At 32.2% G+C, this 20,294-nt stretch overlaps 1 protein-coding gene and 1 long non-coding RNA gene across 4 annotated transcripts in view; one reads left to right on the plus strand and one right to left on the minus strand.

Moving 5' to 3' along the window:
- Positions 1-20,294, minus strand: part of GSK3B (glycogen synthase kinase 3 beta) — a 209,558-nt gene that overhangs the window by 42,470 nt on the left and 146,794 nt on the right. For all 3 annotated transcript variants that reach the window (XM_079155326.1, XM_079155324.1, XM_079155325.1), the window contains 3 exons: positions 19,215-19,345; positions 15,685-15,791; positions 11,072-11,169 (listed from right to left, as the gene is read on the minus strand). In XM_079155326.1, the coding sequence (XP_079011452.1) occupies positions 11,072-11,169; positions 15,685-15,791; positions 19,215-19,345 (336 nt within the window). The remainder of the gene's footprint in view (positions 1-11,071; positions 11,170-15,684; positions 15,792-19,214; positions 19,346-20,294) is intronic.
- Positions 50-6,124, plus strand: LOC306670622. Its single transcript, XR_013766459.1, has 2 exons — positions 50-2,894; positions 2,932-6,124. It is a non-coding gene; the product is annotated as an uncharacterized lncRNA (long non-coding RNA).

Consider the following 20,294-nt stretch of genomic DNA (forward strand, 5'->3'; position numbering starts at 1 on the left):
TTAGGATTATTTTGTCTGAAAATGTTCTAAGATGTTAGATGAAATGTTGACTAAGATGTTAGTTAAAATGACTATATTTTATTGTATGTACATTAAATCTCCATTAGCTTGATCTAAAAAGGAAAAAAAGACCATTATGTACTTTGTGCTGCCTATACCATTCCAAATATAAATTAGATGTTTATCCTTTAAATTTAAGGTTAGCACTAAAAGCACAGTCAAACCTTAACACCAGAACTATTTTATACAGGACCTGTATATTCTTTAAGAAAGTAAAGGTAAGGCATAATCCAGAGGTAATTTTTTAAAAAATCTTTTACAGCTTCTGAAATCATTCTCTTATTCAAAACATTTACTTAGTTCCTATCCTCAAGCAGCTCTTGGGTAGAAACTTGCACATAAATCAACGACAATCAGCAATGATCAGTACAACAAAACAATCATAGATAATGTGTGAGATGAAAGTGTTGGGGTTAGGCAGAGATTCAGGAAAAGTTCTGGAGAGACAACTGATTTTACTCAAGGAAATGAATCAGAAGCACACTAGAAGTGAAGGTAGAACATATCATGCTTATAGATAACAAGGCCTGAATAATAGAAGAAATGACAATATTAAAAGTTAAAACATAAGCAAGTGTAATACCATGAAGAGCAAAGATTCTGAATGTATGACCACCTATAACCAATATGACAAAAGCCATTTTAACTACCCTACCCTATTTAAACTTCTGACTATATCTTCAGGTTTTATATTAAGCTTGTATTAGGTTTAGAATATATTTTCACTAGCTGAATTATACATGTGGAATTTCTGAAACTGGATAATTCAATTCTTTCATTTTATAAATAAAAAGAGATGTTTAACATGGGTTTCACCATATCAGACATAAAACAAGTCTTAGGTTTCTCCTTATTTTTAAGAGATGGGAAATTTTTTTCCCCAAGACTTTTAGACTGAGGACATATAGTTTCAAAAAATTAATACTCGTTTTTGGATTTACTAAAACCGAGTCCCTCCATGACAAATTAAACTGAATACAAATGTTTTATGTAGTGCACTTTTACTATGATATATTACATAGTAAAAGTAGAAGGGGAAATGTTCACAATTATTGTACCATTAGGAAGAGAATGCATTCTCAGTCAATCATTCTTAGAGTCTATGACCTTTCTATTTGTACAAAATACACCTTTTCTTTAGTCCATCATGATAGAACAGCATAGGCATGGGTGGTGGGAAGATTCAAAGAAGCATCCCCATATCCCTTTGGAGCTGCTATTCATCCCCTTAAAATAAATCAATCATTTCAGCTATACTTGTAATATATTCTTGTAATATTTTTCTTGTATATTCTTGTGACATTTTTCATTTATTTAGTTACAAATTTATCCATGGGTAAATATCAAATCAGGAATTATGTATTGATAATTACCATCCTCAGAGAAATAAAACAAAGGAAGCATCTGACAGAAAGCTCTGAAATGTTTCTTCCACAGCATTGTTATTTTATAACTGTACACCAGAGGTCGCCAAACTTCAACAATTTAAAGCAAATGTGAAGTAAATGAAATCATATTAGAAATGTTACTTTTCTGCTTAAAATGCTGCAGTGTCTTCCAGCCTTCTACAAGTTAATGTGATCTGGTTACTACTTAGCTCCAGAATTCTATTTCCTGGTAAATTCATATTTTATCAATCTCACCATTCACAATCTTAAATTCCAACCATAATGAAACACAATAGATCTAGTTTCACCAAGTACTCCAAATACACCAACCACTCTAACTAGTGGGGATACCCTTTCCACGTTCACGATTTTTACTAGGTGTAGGGCCCTCTATGTTAGTTCTAAACCCAAGACCTAGTAAAAACCATTCACTAAATCAATATGTGTGGTTAAGGTGGTATGTACCTTGAAAGACTAAAGGGATGTATGGCTAAGTCAATAGGAAATAAATTTAGTAAAAGCTTTTTAAACAAGTGAAGAAAATTATACAAATAATATGCAAAAGCTACTATATGCATGGTTAAGTAAACATCTTCATTTCTTTTCTGAATAAAATAACAACATATTCACTTTGGAATACTGTTAGGTGGGTTGCCTACATCCTAAGTTTGGCAAATTTCTCTACTTAAAACAAGTATACTACTTCAAAATATCAGTCTTCCAATGACAATGGAAATACCACTGTATGTTTTACTTCCAGAGGATTGATGAAATGTTATCTTCCCTGGAATTTCCCTATAATTTATATGTTTTTCTTTAAAAAAAAAAAATACCTATTCGATTCAAGTAGCTAAAACAATAAGCTCCCAACACATACAGATTTTATTGAATTTCTACCTTTTCCTTATATGACAGCAATTTTGATATATACGACTCTTTTCTTGTGTTGCAATGTATTACTCTCAGTCACCTTCCAGTTTTCCAAAAGCCAAGTAGTAAAACTTAGCCACAGTCAACAATACAAGTCTTAAAACCCCACTAAGAATTCAGAGAAGAAAAGAGCAGTAAATTGTCACACTGTTTATAAATAGAATTTGGGTAGTTTAAAGTATTTAATCATGGAGGGCACCCTTACATGCAATTACTCTATTCCATTTACTCATTGTTGCTTAACTCAGGCTGCTGTGCTCCCTTCTCCCTTTTTTCAAAGTAGGCAGGGTGGGAGGTACAAATATGAGAGGTTGTCTAGAAGCCTTTTCAACAGAAATATGGTCAGAATTTACTGCCTTCCTTAAAATATGGTGAGCAAAGCTACCGTATTAATAGTTCCACAAGTAGATGCTCCCATTTTTGTTTTAAAAATAATTTTGGGGGGCAATATTCTTCATACATCATGAAACCTGCCCCCCTTAAAGGAGTTCAGTGGTTGTTAGTATATTCAAACATGTGCAATATGTTGTGCATACTTGAGAGATTCAAACAGTGCAAACATCACTGCTATCTAACTTCTGAGCATGTTTATTTTGAACATGTGGGGACATGTTCTCAAATCTCTCAAGTATATATTTATGAATTGAATTTCTGGGTCATAACATACTCAATGTTTCATATTTTGAGGAAGGGCCAAATTGCACCATTTTACAATCTCACCAGCAAACATTTGAGAGTTCCAATTTTTCCACATCCTAACACTAGTTATTGCTTGTTTTAAATTTTAGCTATTTTAGCAAGCATGGTGTAGAATTGTGATACTGATTTGCATTTCCTAATGGTGCTGAGCATCTTTTTGTGTGCTATTTGTTTGCATATCTTCTTTACAGAAATGTCTAAGCAGATGCTTTGCTTATTTTTCAATTAGACTATCTTTTTATTATTGAGTTATAAGAATTCCATATATATGTTCTTGATACAAGTCCCTTATCAGACATGATTTATAAAAACTGGCTCCCATTTAATCTTTAAAATTTTTGATGGTGTCTGTCCTTTGAAGCACAGGAGTCTTTAATTTTGATGAAGTCCATTTATCTACTTTTTCTGTTGTCATTTGTACTTTTTATGTCACATGTAAGAAACTCATCTAATTGAAGGTCACAAAGATTACACCTTTTCCTTCTATAAATTTTATAGTTTTGGCTCTTACTTTTAGGTCTTTGATCCATTGTGAATTCATTTTATAAAATCAATTAACTGACCAATCATAATCAGATACAGTTATGGGGTGTAGTGATATTATTATATGTGTATACAGTGTAGAATGATTAAATGAAACTAATTAACTTATCCATTACCTTAAATACTTATCATTGATTTCTGTCTGATTATACCCTTGAGCCAATGCCTCCTATTCTCCCTCCCTCCCTCCCATCTTCTGGTAAACACCAGTCTATTATCTGCTTCTATGAGTTTGACTGTTTTGAACTTTTCAAAGTGAGAACATGTGGTTCTCATCTTTCTAAGTCTAGCTTATTTCACTTAGCATAATGTCCCACAAGTTCATTCACATTGTCACAATGACAGAATTTCCTTGTTTTTTAAAAGGTCAAACAGTATGCCATTGCATATTTTCTTCATTCATTCACCCATTTATGAACACTTAGGCTGATTTCATGTCTTTGCTATTGTAAATAATGCTGCAATGATTATGGGAGTGCAGATATCTCTTCCACATACTGATTTCAAGTCCTTAGGATATATACTCAGAAGTGAGACTACAGGATATTGTAATTCTATTTTTAGTTTTTTGAGGAATTTCCATATAGTTTTCCATAAAGTCTGTACTAATTTACATTCCCACCAACATTGTATAAGGGCTCCATGAGTATCTATAATTCCCACTGAATTGTCTTGGAATTCTAGTCCAAATTAAAAAAAAAAATCAATTGACAATAAACAGGTTATTTCTGAACTCTCAATTCTATTTAATTGATCTACATGGCTACATTCATGCTGACTACCTTTTCTTGATTACTACATCTATGGAATAAGTTTTCAAGTGTGATTACTCCAACTTCATTTTTTTTTTTTTTCAAGACTGCTTTGGCCTTTACTTTTTGTATTACTGAATAAAATTTTATGCTTGGAAACAAGTCCCTACCTCCCTCAAAAAAAAAAAAAAAGTGACTATTATTTTTATGCAAACTACTAAACAGAAAGTGAAAATTTCATTCTTGGTTGATATATATTCACAGGATTCAAAAAACTTTTTCTTTTCTCCCTAAGTGAATCTAGACAAAACATATATAGACAAGAGATATACTCAAGAAAAAAGAAGCATAAAACAGAAAGAAGGATGTGTCAATCTCTTGGGTTAAAAAAAAAAAATACAACACTGTATTTCTTTAAAAATATTATTCTCTTATATAACACACAAATCCTATAAACCTATCACCTAGTTCTTGCTTTCTTTGCGAACCCCTCATACTGTAGAGTTCTTTGTAGCACCACAATCCAAGATTTCCTTCATTTTTCTTTGTATCCTATGAATCAACAAAACAATAAAAATTTTCTTATGAACATGAAACAGCAATCTTTTAAAAATCTTTTAGACCCTATGTATCCATCTACAAGTTTGCTGTACATGCATACACACACACACACACACTCTTCTTTTTACACTGCCCAACTGTTAACGATCATTGCTCTCAAAAGTCTCAAACATTTTATTGCAAAAAAACAGGGGGTCCTTAGGACAAAAAAAAGTCAGGTGTAGCATATGAATGTTGTCAACTGAGAGATTTCTATCATGCCTCACCTTCCCCTTTATAAAAATTTTACAGATAACTTCAAAGAAAAACAATATTAAATTAAGGGTGTGTGTGTGTGTGTGTACGTATGAATGTCTATATAAATATATAAAATAACTCAAAATGCAGGGGTGCAGTACAATTTACAGTTGATTAAAAAGGGGGGTATTATATCCCAGGAAGAGAAGGGTGGTGTTTTGACTTGTTTCCTAAAATATAATTAGCAGTAAATAAATTAAAGTCCCAATACCATAAAACAATTTTGTATGGGAAATGTTTCTTCACATAAATAAAATATATACTAGTGACTTAGTAAGAAATTTTATACTGGATATTTTGGGGAAAGTAATGATTTCATATTGTTGCCATAAACTGCAAGTCAAAAGCTTAAACCAAGCCACAGTGCCAGGAAACCACTTTTTCGTGCATACAGGGGTACACATGCCTGTCATATATGAAGGTTTAACTAAGTATGGGTTACTGCACACAGTAAAATTTCACAGTAGTAAGTTAAAACTGATTTTTTTTTTTTTTTTTTGGTCTGTGGAAAACATATTAATGCAAAAAATGCAGTTGAGTGGTTGTGACATTATAAAAATTCTTTTAACGCCTCCTTTACTCATTTACTTATTTTTGAAATGTTGGCATCATATTGTATGCGTAGTACCTACTTCCCACAGGCACTTACTATCAATTGCAATCACAGTCCTTGCACTACTATAAAAATATTTAACCTGGGGTTCTTAGATGAGCTCTGGAAAGGTCAAGAATCACCTGAAATTATATGCAAAATTTGGCACTTATGCATTTTCCTGAAGGGAGTTGTCCACTGCTATTAACAGAGTTTTAAAGGGGCACATGATCCAAAAGCTATCAGGAGCTACTGCTCTGTGTAGTCCATAAGCACAGAAAAAAATTTAAAAAATACAAGAATGAATCAAGCACTAACATGACCAACAAATCCTTTGTTTGTATATTACATACAACATATATTACAGGTAGAAATCTGTCCCACAACATGTAATGGGGTTCATTCACATGTTCTGAGGAGTGGGAAAAGATAGATAAGGATAATAATTGGTCTGTGCAGTCTGTTAACAACCTAAAGGTTCTATGACATACATAACAGCACAAGAAATGTTACCAGGTAATATATGATTAAACTTCAAATGAATGTTAGCAAAGGTAGATGATGGGTCATTAAAAACTTAGGAAGAACTAATTCTGTGTTTATTAAACTCTGGTTTAGTATCTTAGAACTCTGACTAAAAGATCATTTGCCAAGAAAGGAATGTGTACATAGGCTCTGAAAAACTAGAGTATAGGAATAACTGAAAAAAATCTAAAATGGGCAAAAGAACTAAACACTCTTCTCGAAAGGAGAAATCAAATGGCCGATATGTGAAAAAATGTTCGACATTTCTATTCATCAGGGAAATGCAAATCAAAACTATATTGAGATTTCATCTCACTCTACTCAGAATGACAATTATCAGAAATACAAATAATAATGAATGTTGGTAAGGATGACATACACTCATAGATGGTTGGTAGAACTGCAAATTATTACAACCACTCTGGAAAGCAGTCTGGAAATTCCTTAAAAAAACCAGGAATGGAATGACCACATGACCCAGCTATCCCACTCCTTAGTATATATTCAAAAGATCTAAAATCAGCATACTATATGGTTTTCCTATCAATGTTTATAGTAGCACGATTCACAACAGCCTAGCTATGGAATCAACCTAGATGAATGGATCAAGAAAATGTGGTATATATACACAATGGAGTATTACTTAGCCATAAAGAAAATATGGAACTGAAGCCTATCATGCTAAATGAAATAAGTTATATCCAGAAAGTCAGAGGTCAAATGTTTTCTCTGATAAGCAGAAGCTAGTTCAAAATGAGGGGAGTGTCTACGTGTGTCAGGGATTCCATTAAAATAGAAGGGAGATCAGTGGAATGGAGGAAAGGATTGAGGGAACGATGGGAGGAGGGAAAGGGATAAGGAAAGAACAGTGAGATGAATCTGACTTAACTCTCCTTGTATATATGAATATATATATATATGTATAAATATAACACAGAGAACTCACTTTTATGTATAACCATAAAGCATTCATAAAAAAGAATCCCACTATTGATAAATAGCAAAAAGATGACTACAGTAGAAGAAAGGGAACAGGGTGAGGAAGGGAGGGAAAGGAAAAGTACTAGAGATTGAATTAGAGTAAATTATGTTCCACGTTCTTAAATCAAAATGAATCCTAATGTTATGTACAACTAAAAAGAACTAAAAAAACATTTAAAAGATTATCTGAATCTCACTGTGTTTTATCTTTAAATTTCTTACACAAAGTTTTGGTCAGAGGTAAGATTTTACTAGTTTTCATCTATATAGGAGCTCTCCATCCTGATGTCATAATTAATTAATTATTGCTGAAAAAAAGAACACCTCAATAAAGTTGTTTTACAAAAGAAACTTTGTCATACAAAAATTTCATCATTGCAACAAATTTAAATTTCAATATATTCAATGTTAGCCTACCAAATGTAGAAGACAGTTTTCAAAACTATAGTTACCAAAACTACTGAAGCTATTGAAATTCTATCAAGAGGTACAACTTTGACTAATTCTGCCCTAAAACTCTTTCTTTCAAAAGCAGTGGTCAAATCATTATTAAAATGTAAGTTAATGTTTATGAAAAAAATGGGAAGTATATTTCTAGGCATATTAATGCATTTTAAACCTTTAAAATTCTATAAAAGGTTGTTGGCCCCAACCCCGCAACTCTGAGTTTTGTGATGTTTTCAGCCAGAAACAGAACTTGGGACTGAAGTTAACCTTCCCTTACTTGAAATTTATGGTTTAAAATTCACAGAAAATATCAGTAAAACCCACAGCAATTCTAGGTCTAGAGGTTCCTAAATTGCTTCAACTTTAACCCATCTGGGCAATTCTGGGGGACATTTGTCATTTATTAAGAAAATTAATCATCAAACTTTGAGAAGCCAACATTGTGTAAACATCTTTTGAAAAGAACATCACTTTACCTTAATGATTTCAGAATCTATTACAAAACTCAAAATATAATCATGGATGGAATCTATGTAGACCTTAAAAATATACTGCTGGACATAGGGAAATATTCAAAAATAAATGCTTAGTAATAAAATGTATACAAAAGAGTAATATGCATTTTTATTCAAACAAAAAATATATATAAATATAGTTACAAAAGTTTTTTTCAAAATGTGCTGCAGTAATGATGACCATTCTTTTCTTTAAATGTGTATGTTTTCTTAGTCTTCTTCAATGAGCATATAAAATTTTAGCATATGAAATTATTTTACAAAAGTAACTGTCATTAAAAAATATTACCTTTATAAGTATTACCAAAGCCTTCTGAGAACTCTCTTTTTTAAACAATCCCATTTCTATACCTGATGATGGAGGGGCCAAATGACAACATTATGTCAGTGAAAATATGTTTGCAAATTCTTGGTACAGTTTTTCCCCAACATTTAATTTTTCACCATGTATATGAAACCATGTCATATGTTTCCTGAGGTTTACTATGACTAGTATATGTTAAGGAAGATTTAAGAAAAAAATCTTATTATCCAGAAGTTCTAACAGAATTTTTCTTTTCTTAAATGCTGTGAAATCCGAGCCTCTTTTAGACATGTAGATCAACTGATAAAATGAGATGCTGATCTGATAATCTTGTAAATAAAATTAACCTCAGGAAGTTAAGTGTTTTTCATGCTAGAAGTGATTTTTCATGACTTTCAGCTTTATTCTGAAGGTAATCTGAATTTTATTCTAAATATTTTATGAAAGTTTTCTTGTTAGAGGACCTAGAGGGAGATAAAAAAGGGTAGCTAGAAATACATAAGGTTGTTCAATTTATAAAACTGTGTTATTCATGCTATAAATTACTGGCATGGACATCTGAGCCAATAAAATTTAATAAACAACATATACAACCACCACATTTACTTTTCTTCTTAATTCCCAGGGAATCCCATGATCTAACAGCTCAAATTCAATTCAAACCTTTACTGCAATCTACTTTGGTACTTTTAAAAATGTGACAGTAAATGAAGTTCCTGCTTAGAAAGTTTATTAACTGAGGCAAATCTACCACATAAAAAACTTAATGCAATTTGTTATATGATTAGTCACTTTCAGTTTCCACTTAATCAAATTCAGAGAGAAAGGTTATCTATTTTTATGGCATAGGTTAGCTAATCCCAAATACTCCAAAAGAATATCCATGAAGTTTTCAAAGGAGAAAAGAAAAACAGACTAGAAAAGAACAGTTTAACCTGGTTTTCCTAGTGACCATAAGGACTAAGAGCTCAGGACTATTATTTCAAAAAAACTTGAGAACTGAACTGGGGCTCTACGAGACCATCTTCCATGGAAAAGTCAAAGCCATTCTTAAAGCCCTGATTAAGGCTGACAGTTTCGGTTGAAATCTAAACTTGAATTGGCAAAAAACTAAAGTATAAGGACTAACAGTGGCATAAACTAGTCCTAGACAAATGTTTATAAGATATTATGGCAGACACAAGGTATGGACTTATCAAATAAGATGAGCAATTTCATTTGGATCATTATGAATTAATAACAAAATAAATCATTGCAAAATTTAAAAATATAATTAGTAGAGAAGTTATACAATTCTAATGAGCTAAATGTTTATGACACACAGAATAGCAATAAGCCCAAAGAATTATAGTATGGTGAGTTCAAGTATATCAAGTGAAAGTCTAGGGATATAAGAAATGCTGAATGACTATACTAGAACAGTGGTCAGGAAACTATAGAACCCTCTGTTTCAGTAGGGCTCAAGAATTAAGAATTAATTTTGACAGATTTGTAATCAACTTGGTGATATGGAATGTTAACTTGAACTATAATTAAAGAAATATTATATCTTCCCCCAGAAAGAATTTATTCTTCGGATTAGCAGGTCTAGATTACAAAAAAATTGTACTCATTTGCTATTACATTTTTATTTTTATTAATAAAAAAAATGAATGGAAATGTGTTTTCTCTTTTGTTATTTAAGTACATATATAACATCCTTGATTCTGCCTTTGGCCCATGAGGCCTAAAATATTTTACATATAGCTCTTTATAGAAATAGTTTGCCAAATTCTGTATTACAGCATTAATTTTAATGATGGGAAGAACACAGGCTTTTAGGAAACAAAGAGAACAAACCATTCAAACTTAGATTTGAGTGTAGTACAGAAACCAGGAAGTAGTGCTACTTACAAGGTTAAAAGGTTCAATCAGAAACTAAAAGATGGATACCCAAGAGATGGTTACCATAGTAGTTTCAGCTGAAAACTGTAAGAAATTTTATAGATAGTAAGGAAGGTCACGGATCACACAATGGTCTTTTCAACTATATTTGCACACAATAACATCTAGCAAAATCACCTTTGATTAAAAGAAAAAAACATTGTTATAGAATGAAGTATGAAGATTTAAAATAACTTGATTGCAGTCCTATGCTCAACTGCTCGAAATTACTAGTGAATTATGGCTCAGCATAACAAAAGCTGATTTTTAGCTGTCCAAATATATGATGCGCTACATCTCAAAGTAGTAATCTAATGCTCTGATCCCTTTCTTGCATCAGATATATAAAATAGCTTTTCTAGAATTATGCAACATGAAAACAACTCAATTACTAGTGGGTTCTTTTATCTGCTCTGCACCTAAATTGCTAAATCATCTTGAATCGCTTTCTCCATTTTTTAAGTTTCTTGCACATGTGTGTTTTTATGTGTGATATATTACAAAAACAGCACCAAAATTACTTTTGGTTAAAAATTCAAATTCAATCTTCTCACCTTGATTATTTCTACCAACTGATCCACACCACTGTCCCCTGGAAATATTGGTTGTCCTAGTAAGAGCTCAGCCAACACACAGCCTGCAGACCATACATCTGAAGAGAACATAAAGATTTATTAGTACTCTGAAGCTTAAGTTGAAAAATGCACGTTTTCTAATTTTACTTCAATTACATTGATCCCAGTAAATATCATAAGTAAAGGGACTGTATAATCCAAAATAGGGGAAAAATAAAAAAATTTTCTCTAGTTCATTTTTAAATTAAGTATTACACTTAACAATGATGAAATAAGGCCAGTGAAAATATTTCAATAAAGTATAAAGCATGTTCAACTATCAGGTCTTCAAGCAACAAGAAAGACAATTAAAGCTCCAAAGCCACAGAATTACTGTGTACTTCTCTACTTAAACACAGTCAGAGTGACACAATCTCTGCATGTTAGGAGGTACTTACTGAGGAGGAGCAATAAAGGGTTCACTCTCCCACACATACTGGGTCTTAAGCCAATGAAAATTCAAATTTTAAATGGTTGACTTTTATGTTGTTAGATGACAGAGAAATGTGCTTAAATATATCATTTTAAATGCAAAGTAATAGCAAAGACAGAGGTATATATTTTGTTTCCTAAATAATAAAAAGTAATTCACTTTTAAGTCAAAATGGGTATCCCAAAGAGCAAACTTTTTCTAAAAATAATGCAATAAATACACTTGAATACATAAATTTTAAAAATTAATTTAAAGCATACATCCTGGCTTATCTAGGAAAGTTCTGCATCTATTATCCTTGAATAATCAATAATAACATCCTCTTTCTCCCTCAAAAGATAAATTATATGATCACTCCATTTAAAGTCTACTACTGGGCTGGGGAGATAGCTCAGCTCGTAGAGTGCTTGCCTCACAAGCACAAGGCCCTGAGTTCGATCCCCAGTACTGCCAAAAAAAAAAAAAAAAGAAAGAAAGAAATCAGTTTAAAGTCTACTATTAACACTTCCTGTAAAGAAAAGCTACTTTTCAGTTTCCAGGTTTCTGTGATTCCTTGTCTGCACCAAGACTGAGTACTTTAGGGAGATGAACTTATATTATGTTAGGTTTTCCTATCTACAAGTAGGGAATGAGAAAATTTGAAAATCCAATGTGGTGAAATGTACTATCAAGAGGGATTCAAAAATCTCTGCTCTAGTGACTACTTTTATTGACCTAAAAAAAGTCACAGTTTCATTTGAGAAAATCGTAATTGATTTTGTTCAGTTCCAAGTAATGACAGCCAAGACAATGGTTCTATAATGTAGACCAAGGCAGTCCTATGTCATTAGGAAATTGCTAAATGGAACAAACATGAAAACCTACTAGGGACTCTTTATTTCACTCAAAGCCAATTACCAACTCTTATAGACCAACTGGAAAAGTATATCTTATTAAATGCTTTATTTTGGTCAAAATTTTGAAATATTCCCTTCCTATCTGATTAGACAGAAGGTAATATGCATCTTCTTTACTCAATAATACTAGATAATTCATCTCATTTTCACAAGGTCAGAAAAATTACAGGGAATTCATAAAAACAACAACGGAGAATGAATGGGAGGATTCAATACAAATATGGAAGAGAAGAAATAAATATGGAAGACAAGAAATAAAACATCAAGTAATATTATTACCTCGTAGTTATCACAGACCATTAATAATCAAAAGATTCAGATGACAATTAAACTAAGTGCCCTTTGATTCATGTTAAATCAGTCGAATTACTAAAACTAGGTGTTATGGTTTAGATGCAGTGTCCTCCAAAAGCTCATGTGTAAGACATGTAAGTTGAAATGAGAAATGATTGGGTCATAGCCTTAACCTAATCAGTAAATTAACCCTGATGGGATTAACTGAATTATAATTGGAGGCAGGGGTGTGGCTGGAAAAAGTGGTTCACTGGGGGCGTGGCTCTGGGGTATATTTTTGTATCTGGTGAGTGGAGTCTTTCTCTCTGCTTCCTGATCACCATGTGAGCTGCTTCCCTCTGCCACATTCTTCTGCCATGTTGTTTTGCCTCACGTGGAGACCTGAGGAATAAAGCCAGTTGTCTATGGATTGAGACCTGTGAAACCGTGAGCCCCTAAATAATCCTTTCCTCCTTTATAGTTGTTCTGGTCAGGTCCTTTAGTCACAGCCATGAAAAAAGTTGACTAAAACACCAGGGTATTTATTATCCACTTCTGGGAGATATGGAAACTTTTCTGTTCTTACTTCAGAGGACAAAATGAGAAAACTCTCTAAGTAGAATGAAAATTCAACTGAAGGTTCACCAAAAATATCAAAGTTCTGGTTTATTGAAATTTTGTTATTTGGGGTTTGAGACAAAGTGGCATTCTGTTTCACACAACTCTTATTCATGATAAAGTCATCTTTCAAAACCATCTAGTTTAATACATTTACTTCACAGATAAGGAACTTAAGGCATGATAAATTTAAACAACATGTCAAAGGAAAAGCTGCTGATAGCAAAGCATTGGTCCTGGAACCCATTCTTAATTCCCAATAATGACAACACTGTCTTGAATAAATGTCTCAGTGTCATAGAATAACAGCTTCTCCAAGAGTCTGTGTGCTTAACTACCCTAAAGAAGGCTTTTGTTCTCATTCCTCCATTTCTCAGTAAGACAATATAATCAGTCTTAAGCAACTCTATCATTTCTAACATTGTTCTTAAAAATGTTTTAAAAATGTTCCTGTATTAGTATACTTCCAAATAGCTTTTTTGGTATGTTTACAATTTTTACAGAGCCTTAAGAGGTAGGCATTCTAAGTCTTAAAAGGGAGATCAAACCTAGGCTTACTAGGGTTTCAAAGTCCCTAGTTTATATAAACATTTCATAATGTATTAGATGACAAAGTTATGAGACTTTTTCGAATGAACCAAAGTGCCTTTATTTTAGGTGAACCTGGCACAACTCATTCCTGTGTCTTGTATGTAGAACATCAGTATCATGTATTTGAATAAAATATAAAGTAGCTGAAAAATCCAATGACATTTCTAAACAAAGGGGTAAAATTTACTCTACATTCAAATTAACAAATGCCACAAAAAGAATACCACTTCACATTTCTGTAGTACTTTCACTAATATTTTATGGACTCTCAGAGACACTACAAAAGGTAGGTAGAACTGTTAATATCTAATCTCCATCTTACAGCTCAACTCAGCACAGCATTACAAGACCTGGAAGTCAAATCCAGGTTGAATCCAGGGAAAATATTCTTTGTATCATTTTTCGTTTGACCTTTAAAACATATACCACATACCACAGACATAAGCATTACACACACTCATGTTATAGTCTTTCTCCCTTTGTGCAGCAGTTCTCAAAGTGTGGTCTGCAGACCCCTAGGTCTTCTGGATATTTTCAGAGGTCCTGGAGAGCAAACCTATTTTCATAAGAATATACCATTTTCACTGGGTAGAAATTTGCAGTGATGGTACAAAATGCATGGTGGATAAAACTCTAGCCCCTTGGAACAAATGAAAATGTATTCCAGCATATTATCTTTTGGCAAAATAAAAAATGTGTTTCTGTTTAAGGGGTTTTTTCCATAAGAGAAGTTTTTACTTGTATCATAGAGACAAAAAGTTTCCTAAATTATTGTTCTATTCTTTTCTTTCTTTAAGTTTTCGGTTACTGCAAGGTATTTTTGGGTTATGGGTTTATTCTTTTCTGTTTTCAGTTCTATTTTGGGACAAGGGAATTCTATTCAAAAACAACATATAAGAATAAAATAATTGTTGTCTCCACTTGCACAGTTAGCCTAAGCTTGCCTCTTGTTTCTTAGTTTCCTATTCATGTGCAGCTGATCACGGTCTGTGCTTTAACCTATGTGGTATAACAGGGGAAGAAAAGGTCAGTGAAGACTGCAATTAATTGTCTTTACTCAAATCCTTCTATCACTAAACTTCTTGAAAGAATTCTAAAGAATCAGTTAACTGGAGGCTGGGGTTGTAGGTGCTTGCCTCACATGTGCCAGGCACTGGGTTCAATCCTCAGCACCACATGAAAATAAATAAATAAATAAAGGTATGTGTCCATTTACAAGTAAAAATAACTACAAAAATAGAATCAGTAAGCTTAGCTAAACTGTTAATGATTTATGCTGACTTGAAGTTAAATAACCAACTAAGAAAGCATGGGAGGAATTCAATAATACAGTCATTCTGTCACTTGTGTTATTAACAATGAAATAACATTATTAACAAATTCTCTAACTGGCAATCAAGCTCAGAATTGAATATTTCAAGCAGATTTAAGAAAAGAAAGTAAAAAAAGGTATCCAACTTAGGATTTAAAACAATAAGGTAAAAAAATATAGAATAACCAACTATAAATAGTTCTGTAATTTTTGTACTCAAAAAACCCTAAAAATTAAAAAGTGTATCATAAATTCTTAAAGGTGAAATTTAAACATACATATGTTTATTTTTACATCTCATCTTTAAGAAAAATATATTATAGGTCATACCCTTCTTTCTATGTCAGTGAAAGTAGATTGGTAATAACAAATTGTTAAAACTAAGATGCAATTAATAATTACAAACATTATATTCAGATTCAGAACTTACCTATACTAGAGGTATAATCAGTGGCTCCAAAGATCAACTCTGGTGCCCTATAGTACCGAGAACAGATATATGAAACATTGGGTTCTCCTCGGACCAGCTGCTTTGCACTAATAAAAATATAAAAAATAGAAAGCAGTGTTGTAAATTTAAACCTTAAAGGAACCTATAATTATCATTCACAATGACAAAATATTTATCTAAGTTTCATATCATTCCAATCATCCAATATACAAAAGAGAAAATATGAACTGTAATTATTCCAATTTATAATTTTATCACATTTTTTTCAGTAAAATAGAATAGAGATTTTAAAAGGAAGAATTTATCAACCATTGCCTAAAGAGAGAGATAAAAAGTCACAAAAGAACAAATGTTGAATTTCTTCTGATTCTGTTTCCCAAATTCTTCTAAAATATTAAGACAGAAGGGCAGAAAATGAAGAGAACACTATCTTTACTAAAAGGCATGATATCAACACATCAGAATATAAGAAGGAATATTTCTCAATTAACATATTTCTTTAAAAGAGGAGAAATTTGACACAGACTTACAATTTTCTTACTCAGGTTAATATCTGAAGGCTTACAGACTGAATATGTTTAATTTCTACATTTTGGTTTACTAACTGTCTAAATATTCATTATCCATTAACTGCAAAAAGATAAGCCTTAAACTTTAGGAAAGAAATTATTTACGACCTATAAATTTGATCTCTATTGTGGTAAGTCTATGTGTTTTCTTACTTCAATTTTAACTCTAAAATACTTTGTACTATATATTTTCAACTTTAAAGTAAATTGCACTTAAATATATTTTGAGATGTCTCTAAGACAATCTTAAAACACACTGAAATAAGTAAGCTGCTATAGAAGCTAACCATTTTGATATGCAATAACATCAAGCATAGACATAGAAAATAAACACATGCAACAAAATTTTTTAAAAAATGTGCCAAGAAATGGTAAGGAAAATGTGACATATAAAGGTACAGGAAAACCAGAATAACAGTGAGTGAAAACAGTCATAAGGATTTTGAAGTCTAAGCTTTCTTCAATTTATTTCCTGTCAGTGACAACTAGATGACCTTAACTTTTTTACCTTTCATCACCAGTTCTTTGGTTGCTTTTCCCCCCCTGGAGGTCGGGGGATTACTGGGGATTGAACTCAGGGGTACTCAACTACTAAGCCATATCCCCAGCCCTATTTTGTATTTTATTTAGAAATAGGGTCTCAATGAGTTGCTTAGCACCTCGCTTTGGCTGAGGCTGGCTTTTAAACTCAAGAACCTCCTGCCTTAGTCTCCTGAGACAATGGGATTACAGGCCTGCGCCACCTCACCCAGCTCATCACCAGTTTTAAATTTTATTTTTAACCCTAAGTACTGACAAACAACAATTTCATAAATCAAAAAATATTAACATCTATTTTTAGGCTGTCTGAAAATTAAGACATTTTGTTTCAAGTACAAGTGATAAGAGAGTTTTCTACCTTCAAAAGTACACTTTAGGGCAAAATAGATTCCAATTATAGTCTGAAAATTCACTATGTCAAATGGTTACAATGGAAGTTTTGTGGTCTACAGACACTTTTTTACTACTTGAGATGTAGATCTAACCTCTTTCTCTTAAGTGAGGCTATTTATGTAATTCCCTACCCAATGCAGGGGTCACATATAGCCTTAGTTCTTAGCCCATGTAGCCCTTCAGATACATTCAGGTCCTATTTCACCCAGTAAAGAATTAATAAGAAGACATTACTACTGTTTTGTTCAAATCTCCACCAACCTAGTACCTAAGAGTCTCAAGAGTCTCTCAAACCCCACTTGCCCAAAACATTCTTGTTAAAAACAAGGAAGGCACCTTTGTTATCAGAGTTTGTAAAAATGCTGTCTTACCATACCAAATTTATTAGAATAAAGCTATTCTGTATCTTAAGAACATGGCCTGCCCCAACCATGTTTTGACACGAGGGGAGAAAACAAACTACTAACCTTGCTGTCAGTCTTTTTACAGTACTTATCAGTCAATTATTCTCAGGGAGAAAGACACTGTATAATGAGAAAACTCATCTAATTTTGGCAAATATCCTGCAAATAATCAGTCATGCTTTATTTCAAGCATCAAGGTTTTTGATTTGTTATTTTATCTATTTTTATAGTTCAAGGGACAAAGTTAGAGCCTACAAAGTAAGTTGTGTCCTAGGATGGCTGTTTAAAATTAGGAAATAGTAAATCAGGATGGCTGAAAGAGGACACATTTGTGAGACTATTAAGAAATAATTTGTGATAGAGCAGATATGCTTGCTTTCTAAGGATTTCTCTATAGCCTGTGGAAAAGACATCCTATGTTAAACCTAAAATTTAAACTGTGGGTTGATGTGAAAGTATTTTAAAGAGGTAGGAACACAGATACTACTAGGTTGCATCAATGTGTAATCTACAGAGCTAAGATGAAAAATAAGAATTTGTGACAAGGATGAAAAAAACCTGAAAAATAAAAATTATGTAGAGATCTCTTCAGAAGAGAGAGGAAAGAGGGATTATTTTAGGTGATAATACCAGAGAGGAAGTAACAGGATAACTGCCTGTACTAGAAAGGAATATAGGCTTGACTGCATATTGAAAGACACAAAATGCTAAAAATTATGGAAATAGAAAGGATGAAGTTTTAGTACAAAGTCATAGCATGTTACCAAAAAATAAGTTTAAGAATTCAACAAAATGTGTAGGAATTTATAGAAAAAATTAATAGCAGAAAATAAAAGTTGCAACTAGATCCACCTTTTACCTTATTCCTGAATTGAGGTTTATTCTGAGGTTAAAAGGATACAAAGCAATGTATAATAAAAAATATTTTAATTAGTTCTTACTGAAGAAGGAATATATACACATAAGTTCAAACAACTCTCAAATATAATCAATGAAAAAGTGAGTTTCCCAACTACATTATATCCCCAAAATTTCCCTTCCCGGAGGAAATGTTATAGATTATATATATTATTTTAGAAACAAGTCATTTGTATGCATATGCATATGCACACACACATATATTTTGAAATGTATATACATACACACATAAAAAGTGTTTTTTTAAAGCAAAAGATAGCATACTATATACATAGTCTTGAACTTGCTTTTTCCATTTAATATATCCTAGAAATATTCATAAATGTTCATAAAAAGCTGCTACATTCTTTTTCTTGGTGGCATGTATAACATTTTATTTGTATATACCTTAATTTTTGGACATTTTCATATTACATTTATAATCAATGCAATGATAAAAATCTCTGTACATATAGTATTTTGTAAATAAATCTTTTCAATGAAATAATTACTAAAAGTTAAATTGTTGCACTTAACAAGAGTATACACATTTAATTCTAACAGAAATAATCAAAAACTACCCCTTTATAAGGAAATGCATTAGTTTATACTCCCTTAGTAAGGGTTTAGACTGAAATTGTAAAAGGAATTTATTTAATAAAAAGAGTATACTGGGAACAGAGAGCAGCAGGGGGAGCCAGCTTACCTTCCAAAGTCACAGAGTTTTAAGACAGCTGTATCAGGATCCAACAAGAGGTTCTGTGGTTTAATATCCCGGTGGCAAATTCCAAAGGAATGGATGTAGGCTAAACTTCTGAACAGCTGATACATATACAACTGGAATAAATAATGAACATTAATTGAATAATTCCTATTTCAAACAAACTAGAATCATTAAGCCACAAAAAAGTAACATTCCCAGAACAGAACAAGTGAAAATGCTGGTGATTACTCAATCTTCCTTAAACAAGTTTCATTTCCTGTTTGTATGAACTAGCTTACTAAAGAATCATTAGCCATGTATTTATACCACCCTTTAATAACTTAAAAAAGGAAACCTGACAACGTGCTTTATAACCTCTTATTTTACTAACATTTTACCTAGAATGAGATAAGAAAAGCTTTTACTTAAAACATGATATAAAACTCAGAGACGGCCCAAATCATATGACTCAAAACTAATATTTGGATCAGAAGCCAAGTCTTCTGTTTTTGTTTTTGTTTTTTTAACCAAAGATTGAACTTAGGGGCACTCGGCCATTGAGTCACATCTCCAGCCCTATTTTGTATTTTATTTAGAGACAGGGTCTCATTGAGCTGCTTAGCACTTCACTTTTGCTGAGGCTGGCTTTGAACTAAGGATTCTCCTGCCTCAGCCTCTCAAGCTGCTGTGATTACAAGCATGTGCCACCGTGCCCAGCAAGTCTTCTGATTTTTAAGTTCATCATTCTTTCTAGTATAAACAGACTGCTTAATGTAAAAGTATTTCCAATGTCATTTTCTGAATCATTTTTTTCTAAGATGTCAGTTTCTAAGGTTATTGAAAACTCACAGGTGTACTGAAAAAAATTCAGCAATTACCTATCAAAACACCAGTAATACTGTTAGCAGCATCACCACTCTATTAATATCCTTCAGAAATAAGTAAACTTTACCATTTAAAAACACATGCTTAGCTGACTACCGACATCACCTTAAAAGATGATATTCTTCAATTCTGTTACTAAAAAAGATATACGTTAGATATATACCATAAGAATACCATAATCCTTCTGTTTATCCCAAA

Source organism: Sciurus vulgaris (genome assembly GCF_902686455.1).
Source record: "Sciurus vulgaris genome assembly, chromosome: 10".
Classification (NCBI taxonomy): Eukaryota; Metazoa; Chordata; class Mammalia; order Rodentia; family Sciuridae; genus Sciurus; species Sciurus vulgaris.